We start from the raw sequence: 8831 nt of genomic DNA, 5'->3' as shown, positions 1-8831 counted from the left end.
TGCTAAAATTGAAAGAGGTTGATAATGACGAACAACTGAATCGAAGTAAGGGGATTGGAGACGACAAGAGATAGACAAAATTGAAATTTGACAAGGGAGAGTTGGAGAGGTAAAAAAAACACGACAGATTTGAAATCGAAAGAGAGATTAAAAAAAAATCCTAGAAACTAAAAAGTCTGAAAAAGAAAAGAGGGATGAGGGCGAGGGATTGAAGAATGAGAGAGACTGGGAGAGGGAGTGGCGACACTTTGAGATAAAAACCCTAGATACTAAAAGGTAAAAAGTTTATATATATATATATATATATTTCCGGATCGGATTAGGTCAACCCGAATTTTTAAAAAATGTAACCCAAGATCCAATCCAACCCTAAAAAACATAAAAATTTAACCAAATCCAACCCAAATTTCGAACTAACCCAATTCAACTGAATTTTTATAGTTTAGTTAGGCAGTCCGGATTATTGGGTCATTTGAACACCCTTAAACTCTATTCTTTAAACTATATCAAAATAGTCATTGCTTTTGACAATTAAATAATGTGACAACAACCACTAAATTGACTAAGATCGAGAAAAACTAACCAACTAAATTGATAAAAAAATTATTTTAATCTAAAATATGACCTAAAATAAAAAATCAACAAATTAATAAAAAGTTCACAAATTCTAATTACCTCAAAATCACACCCACAAATAGTAGTAAAAAGAAGAGCCCACTGATTGAAATATATATATTTTTAAAAAAGAGTATAAATCATTTTGATTCTAATACTTTCATTTTCAATTGTAATCACGTGCTTGCAAAAACATCGATGATGTTCACGTTCTATCAATTTTGTCCAGTTTTTAATCATTGTAATTTTAAATTTTGTGTCTGTCACTATACTTTCAATCATTTCTTTGACCGAAATAAACTTTTTAAAAACATAGATTAAAATAAACTAAAACAAAAAAATAGAGATTAAAATAAATATTTTAAAAATATAATGACTAAAAGATTCATAAGAAGTAAAAAAATCAATTAATTATTTAAAAAATCATGAAACCTAAGGACATGTTTTTGTAGAGAATTTGCAAACATACATATTTTTTTAAAGGATTTGAAAACATAAATTTAAAAACAAAGAATTTAACGGAAATAGAGTTGCATTTCATGTTATCATATATGTGTTTGATAGAAGAATTGGATTGTAATTTAGAGTCTGTTTGGATCGACTTTCCAAGTGTCTATAAACACCTTTTTGCACTTATAAACACTTATTTAAACAATTATAAACAATGGTTTAAAATGTGTTTGATACCATACATTTATAAATTACTTGTAGTTATCTACTAATATTTAGTTGACAATAAACTATTATTAATTTATAATTTTACATAATACATTTTATATGTTTTTAAAAAATAAATTGAATTTATAATAAATATATTGTATCTCTAAACGTTTTTATATTCAATTAATATAATTTTCCATTTTAAAATTTAAAATTTAAAATTTGGATATAATGAAAACATACAAATGTTGTTTTTAAAATTTCCACAGTTTGAATCAAAGAATTCGAAAACAATTTTCAGAAATAGAATATGAATTGTCCGCCAAACACATATTTACTAAATCTAAAAACATAAAAATTCTCTACCAAACACCACAAAGAGCCCAACAATAGTAATTGAAATATATTTATTTCAAAAGAAAGGAAAAAGGAAGTAATTAGAATATATGATTATTTTCAAATATAGAAAAACGAATCAAAATATTTATAAAATATAGCAAAATTTTAAAATTTATTGATGATAGAGTCTTATATCATTGATAGATTATTAAATCTTGCTATAAATATTTTCTGCAATTTTTGTCCTTTGAAATGATTTTCCATTCAAATCTTCCTACGGTGTAATATTAAAAAAAAATAAATAAAAAGAAAGAAAGAAAATAGAAAAAAAAAGGAAAAAAGAAAAAGTGATTTAATTGGGAAAAAAATAAATTCAAAGTATCCGACATTGGTATTCAAAATGAAGTGAGGGTTTTAGGTTGGCTTCCGGCAGAATCGTATTGAGAAGCGATAATTGTAAGAACACTGCGAGGCTTCAACAAAATCAATCGCAATGGGTTGGATTGGTGACACCGTTGACTCCATTAAATCCATTAAGATTCGTCAGCTCCTTTCTCAGGCCGTCAGTCTTGGTTCGTTTTCTCTTAACCATTTCCCTTAATTAACCCATTTTTCGTTCTTTATCTGTGTGACTGTGTCCTATCACTGAGAATTGTTTTCTTTTGCGTTATGTCAAGTTGAAATGTTTTTGCAATTCCGTGCTAGCAATCCCTTTTTTTTTTCTTGATCTGAATGCTGGGTACAAACCCATTTACTAGAACTATTCATCTTTCAGGTTTGATTGTTACATCTGCTCTTATAATCTGGAAGGCATTGATGTGTATTACTGGCAGTGAGTCCCCTGTTGTTGTTGTCTTGTCTGGAAGCATGGAACCTGGCTTCAAGAGGGTGAGTTATCTTATAACTTTTGATAATGTATGATGTTTCTTTTCATATGCATATATATATTTAGTAGTTCAATTGTAAGGAAAATTAATCTATCTAATCAAGGTTCATTATATAGAAAGTGGAGGAGGGATTGGGAAGAGGTCTGTCTGTCTCTCTCTCAAAAGAAAACGGAGGAAAATAAATGAATTTTTGTAGAAAGAGGGAGTGGAATTAGGGAAAAGGTCACAGTATTTAGAGCAAGTTTTTATGGTCATCGGATGAATTTTTAGGTCAACCATTGGAGTGAGGAATCCTTCCTCCCCTCCATTTTTTGAGTTCAATAATTTCTGGGTGGAGAATCAAACTGTCGACCCTTGAAATGATTATTGATGCATTATTCATTGAGCTATGCTTGGATCAACAATTTCTTTTCTTTTTTTAAAAGAGCCATTTGGTAAATTCTAAGTTCTTTAGGAGGTCGAAGATTCTTTGGCAATCAGGGATTTTTCTCGGAGAGAAATGAAAGGATTTATTATCGTCTATTGATGGATTGGGGATTTCCAGCTGCATTGTATAGATTTGCTTTTGACCTCCACTACTTCTAAAGTATTTTGTATCGCCTTTGTGTGGGGACTATCATGTGTGGGAAGATACTTATTTCTTACTTGTTATCACACATGATCTCTTTAACTTTCTCCTTACTCATCAGTCTCATCTAATTACATCAATTGTACTGTGTTTAGGGTGACATTTTGTTCTTGCACATGAGCAAGGATCCTATTCGTACAGGGGAGATTGTTGTTTTTAATATTGATGTAAGTATTTGTTAAAGTTTATTTTTTTTTAGTTTATTAATACAGAAAGTATTTATATGCATCGCACAGTGACCACTTTGGTGGCTATCGACCACAAAATTCATTAATATTAGTTTTCATACTAGGCTTTCCAATGTTGGATTTTTCGTTTTTTATGCAATCAGAAGGCATAAAAAGTTATTTTGAACTGACGTCTTCTTTTGTTGTCTATCTTATCCCAGGGCCGTGAAATTCCGATTGTCCATCGTGTAATTAAGGTGAATCCAATATACTGACCATTTCATCAAATCTTAATCCCCTTTGAAACTCGTGATACGATTTCATTCAAGAATGAATAATCTATTCCACCACATGCCACACTCTCCAGAATTCGGGAGGCTTCAATTCCGATGACCTTTTCTCACTACTTTGTAGGAACTATTTTGTATAGCTGGAGCTCTTTCTCTACTGAAGTTCCTTTCTTTTGTGGGCTTGGTTTTTTTATGCCCCTGTAATCTTTTATGTTTTTCTTAATGAAAGCAATTATGCACTTTGAGTTCTTGAAGACAGATTGTAGTTCCATCCTTATTGTCTGCTCCCTGCTCTTTTAGGAGAGACTACTTAGTTATGATGTTTCTTTAAATGGGAATGTTATCAAAGTTATGTTGTTGGTCTGATGCAAGAATCTCATAAGGGACAACCAGATTAATCAGAGTTTTCATTTTTGCAGGTTCACGAACGTCAAGATAGTGGAGAAGTTGATATACTCACTAAAGGTGCCATTTTGTAGGACAATATAGAATAAATTGTTGTGAATTTGAGTAGTTATTCTCAGAAATCTTTGTGATTAGAAAGAGTCTTTAATTGATTTTTCTTTGTAATTGTGTCCATTTCTTTATATTCTCTTTCTTCTGCTGCTCCCCATAATACTTGCCTTTGTGTTACTTCATCAGGAGATAACAACTATGGTGATGACAGACTCTTGTATGCACAAGGTCAGCAATGGCTTCAACGGCACCACATCATGGGCAGAGCTGTCGGGTAAAAATTTCCGCAACTTTTATTTTCTGCTAGTGCTTAAGAGGGGGCGTTTGGGGCAAGAAATGAAGTTGTTAGATCTAGAGAGTTGTTTAGACTTGGAGCTCACAATTTAAGGAGTTAATATTTCATGAAATTGATCTTTTTTAGTGTGACTCATGAACTCCTTAGGCCAAACAAGGACGGGAGTCAACTTCTTCCAACTCACACTTGAATCATGCGCTAAAAATATATATTAAAACACTTGAAAAATTATTATAAACTAATCTTATAAGTACTTCTAATTACAATTTTGTGAGGAAGAAGTGACGATTAATCTATACACGGGTGTTTTTTTTAACTTAAAAAAGTGTATGATAAGCTATTGAAGTGGCTTGTGGGATGTGTTAATTTCTATGTTCTTATTCTTATTCATGTGGCTACGTACATAAATTCTTTTTTTTCTCCCTCCATGAAGATTTTGTCCAAAAAAAGTGTGCTGGTTGACTAAGAAAACAAATCCCCTCGTGACTTTGATCCTCAGGTTCTTACCATACGTCGGATGGGTGACCATAATCATGACTGAGAGGCCAATTATCAAGGTTTGCATTTCATTTTTACATTCCCCATTCAGGAATTCGTTTGAAAAGTTGAATTTCTAATTGTCTTATCTTTTATTCAAGTGTAAAGTGTAAGATATATCTTGAAGTTTTGTGCTCAAGTTTATAAGTGTTGCTTGCAGTATATTCTCGTCGGTGCATTGGGATTGCTTGTTTTAACTTCCAATGATTGAGACTGAATCAAAGCGATAAGTATTGGCAATAACCACACAGGAGTTGATGAGAATCAATCAGTACCAGCAAATTAGCTTATTATCTTGATTTGCACATTCTCTTGTAGGAAGAACGGCCAAATTTCATACAATAATAACTCAAATCAGATTTTATTTCTATTTTTCTTCCACCCTTGCAGAGTTAAAATCATCTTAATAAAAGGCTTCTGATGATCTATGGTTTCCAACATTTAAGATAACCGATTGAATGAAATCACAAAGAACAAAAAAATTAGCCATAGCTAACCTTGAAAAGGGAAAATAATGTTTACCAATAACATAGAAATTCTAAATTTGGTATGCAATAACATATGCTCGTTCAATGTTTGTAATCAAAACGATCCTGATCTACTTTATATCAAAAGATGGGTTAAAAATTTAATTGGTAAGCAAGAATCTTTTCTCAATATTTGAAGATTGTAGATTTAAGAAAGCACATGAACGGGAAAATGGTTACATACAAAAATGACAATTATGAGTTTCTTTAGAGCTCAAGGACCTGTTCAAGTAAGGTCGTGAAAGGTCATGACAAATCTAAGTTGCTTGAAATCATAGTTTGAACTCACAAAAACAGTCGGATAATGCAGATCCCCGGCCCATGGCAAAATCACCTCTATGAGTCTTCCACAAGGCTTGGTGCAACTCCTTCCCCTTCAAGCCCTTGTAAGTAAACTCTGCAAACGCTCGTCTACTTAAAAACAATGTCTTCTGCTTTCTGTTGAAAGCTCGCATTGCTGCAACCATCTTGTCCATATTTCCAAAGAATGTGGCTACATAAGAATCACTATTAATAGACACATAATAGTCCAGTGCCGCTTTTGTGTTCCCATGCATGCTTGAGAAATCGTCGCTGGTGAGGAAACTAGACTTAGTTACTACATTGGTATAAACTGATGTAAAGCCTTCTAGTTCCATCAAACCATCACCAGCAGCCAAGTAAATGTTTGAGTTAGTTGGAATATGGAGAGCTTGAAGTATGAGGGCTGTCTCACGGGGCGTGAGAGGACATTTCCCCCTCTTTCTCCATATTCCAGCCAACTCTCCAGTCCATGGTTTTCTATCTCCCCAAGTCACTTCGATTGCTTCCAGAGAAGCGGGAGAAAGCCCTTTATATTCACACTGGCTGTAAGCCACCATATCTGGCTCGAAACGAAGGTGAAGAGAGAAAGGGTTTTGGTATGGCTTCTAGAAGCTCCTTGGCTTTTTCCTCCACCGATTTAGCAAGGCGCAAAGCATTGTAACAAGCTTGACAAAGGGCAGCTTTTGCATACTGGGGATATCTGTAAAATGTTTTGGAGGAAGGTATTTTAAAAATTCAAGGGAAGCTGCTGAAAGCTCCTAAACAAGAGTCCTGAATAGAACATGCAATACTTTAAATGGAGCTCATGGGGTCAAGAATATTTCGGTTCTGAAGTACCTGTCCCTTCTCTGGCTCATTGTTGGAGTTATTGAAATATAATGATGTTCCAATAGGGACGGAAGGACACTTTCAACATAATCAAATTGTCCTTTGCGTTTACTACAATCCACATGATACGGCTCTTTGGACGCAAACTCTGGGGGTAACTTTTTAACAACTTTAACATAACCATTCATCTGACTAATGAAATGGTCAACATCGAATACATCTGCAAAACCACTGGAAAAACAGGCAAGGTTTAAGCATGCCAGCATCTTAATTCTTATTTATATTTTTTTTGGTGCATGGAAAATGAATTTGAGTACATTAGAGGACGCGGAGAAGTTGGTAAATGAACTCATCAGACACAATCAATAGGCAAACGCCAGATTAAGTGCAAACGCCAGATTAAGTGCAATTACCATGGACTTTTGAATAAAAAGTTGCAGGTAGATCAATGCATAAAAATTCAAAGAGAGTGGAAAAAGAAACTGTCCTAAATTACCTCGATTCATTCCAATATGCAGCCACTTCAAACTTCGGTAGAACCAGGGTTGCATTCAACAGCCATGCGATGCCAACTCCATCACACAACTGCACACATAACGAAGGGCACAACTTTTAGCTAGAAAATTTTATCCAAGTAACAGGCAAAGTTAAATTAAATATATGAGAAACTCGTTGAATATTACATCTCTTCTCATCTGATTGAGCCCACCATAGCAATCCACGAGTATATATCCATTGCTATCAGCGGGCAGAGCTGCAGCATTTCAACAAAAAGTCTGCAATGAAAGCCAATTAAAACTGACTCAGACAATCAAAACTCATCAGAAACCCCTCCTAACACTTGTACATTCTATGCAATTTTGTGTGCCGTGAATTCCTACTCAAGGATTCCCAAGTACCCAAATCAGGCAGTAGTTTACCAATTTATGAATCTTGCTATTACATTATCAGCAGAGAGTTGAAAACAGAAAAGAACATGAGAGTAAACGAGAAGATGTCACTAGAAATCAAATCAGTTTACCAGGTAGGTGGCCTTGAAGCCACCACTTGCAAAGCCTCCACTCTACTATCCTTTGAACACTCCATATATCCGTGTAGCCTCTGCAATTAACATTGAGTCAATTTAATCTTCCGTCATTTATAAGAACTATTCCAAAGTCTTTTAGCTAGAACTGTAGGTATATTTTTCGATTTCAAAAAAGGAAGTAAAATAGACCACTCCTGTGGAGGAATGATAGGCAAGGGGAGCGACAGGCCACAGATCTCCTACTATTAGATCCGAGGCAAAACAAAACCATCAGGTTCCAATTTCCTATCGATTTCTCTATTATCAATGCAGCCACATAGTACAAAGTAATCAACAAAGAAAAAAAGTGGAAATATATTCTCAAATGTTGCAAGTTCAATCGGTAGTTCCACTATTTGCTATTTATTCGGAAACGAAAGGCAAAATCATTGCCATTATGCATCTCAATTTCATTATTTGAATTCATGAACATCGAATCGTTTACTCAGAAGCCATAACAGAAAATAATGGATGAAAGGAAGTAAAGTGTACCGTTCATTAGTAAATGACAATGAAGTGCCGAAGAAAAGCGAAGAGGGCGGCGACAAGAGAAGCACCGCCAAGGACAACGAAAGAGTGACAAGAAGAACGCTAAAAAATGGCTTCACTGATACAACAAACATTTCAGATGCAGCAAAGCCTTCTCCCTCACCGTCCACAAGAACGGATCTGGTCGGAGATTTCGTATTTGAAATAATCGAATCACAAGGGAAGGACGTTTTTCTTTGCTCTTTTGGCCTTAGATTGATCGTCATCACCGACAAGATCTTTAACGAGAAGTTCAATTTTCGAACCGGATAGAACTGTAAACGGTCCACATGAACCGGTTTGTATATAGTACCATTTTGGTCATTGTATATTCTTCCATTTTAGTCTAATTTTGGAAATATATTCGGGATTTTGTATGGATGACCCATTTTTTCGGTCCAAAATGTCAAATGACCCATTTTTAAAAAATAATGTTCATTGACCCTCTGTTGACATCATCGCCATACCAAATTACGTAAATTGCCCTCACCTCTTCTTCTTACCCTTTTACTGAAAACCAACCAAAACTAAAAACTCTTCAAATTTTCCAAGCGTAACGGCTTCATATTGCTCATAAGCTCCCAACGGTTTTACTCGGTTTTAAAATCCATCATTTGGGCTTGCAAACGATTCCACTACCGCCGAAAAATCAAATTTGATTGGTAAATCTTTCAATCTGTGCCTGAAGATGTCTTAAACTGATCG

General features: G+C 34.3%; 1 protein-coding gene and 1 pseudogene across 2 annotated transcripts; one reads left to right on the top strand and one right to left on the bottom strand.

Moving 5' to 3' along the window:
- Positions 1 to 1950: 1950 nt before the first annotated feature.
- On the top strand, positions 1951 to 5244 carry LOC120086925 (uncharacterized). The gene is made up of 8 exons (XM_039043732.2): positions 1951 to 2186; positions 2390 to 2502; positions 3225 to 3296; positions 3518 to 3553; positions 4006 to 4051; positions 4229 to 4316; positions 4837 to 4894; positions 5035 to 5244. Exons 1-8 carry the CDS (start codon positions 2108 to 2110, stop codon positions 5083 to 5085), a joined length of 543 nt encoding a protein of 180 aa, XP_038899660.1. The 5' UTR covers positions 1951 to 2107; the 3' UTR covers positions 5086 to 5244.
- A 278-nt stretch (positions 5245 to 5522) lies between these two features.
- On the bottom strand, positions 5523 to 8360 carry LOC120086924 (O-fucosyltransferase 13-like; annotated as a pseudogene). Its single transcript, XR_016532213.1, has 6 exons — positions 8091 to 8360; positions 7554 to 7633; positions 7216 to 7286; positions 7029 to 7117; positions 6542 to 6763; positions 5523 to 6404 (listed from the first exon to the last, which is right to left on the bottom strand). The product of XR_016532213.1 is annotated as an O-fucosyltransferase 13-like (transcript).
- Between the last annotated feature and the right edge of the window lie 471 nt (positions 8361 to 8831).

This window comes from Benincasa hispida, chromosome 9, assembly GCF_027475165.1.
Source record: "Benincasa hispida cultivar pf3 chromosome 9, pf3_genome.v1.1, whole genome shotgun sequence".
NCBI classification, from domain to species: Eukaryota; Viridiplantae; Streptophyta; class Magnoliopsida; order Cucurbitales; family Cucurbitaceae; genus Benincasa; species Benincasa hispida.
Note: the sequence above shows the minus strand (reverse complement) of the source record. Positions and strands in the feature narration are given on the sequence as shown.

Bases quoted from the DNA above. Each gene is read 5' to 3' on its own strand.
- LOC120086925 (XM_039043732.2), top strand. From the start codon at position 2,108: ATGGGTTGGATTGGTGACACCGTTGACTCCATTAAATCCATTAAGATT. The intron at 2,503-3,224 runs GTGAGTTATCTT...TACTGTGTTTAG, and splicing joins TGGAACCTGGCTTCAAGAGG to GGTGACATTTTGTTCTTGCA. The intron at 3,297-3,517 runs GTAAGTATTTGT...ATCTTATCCCAG, and splicing joins TTGTTGTTTTTAATATTGAT to GGCCGTGAAATTCCGATTGT.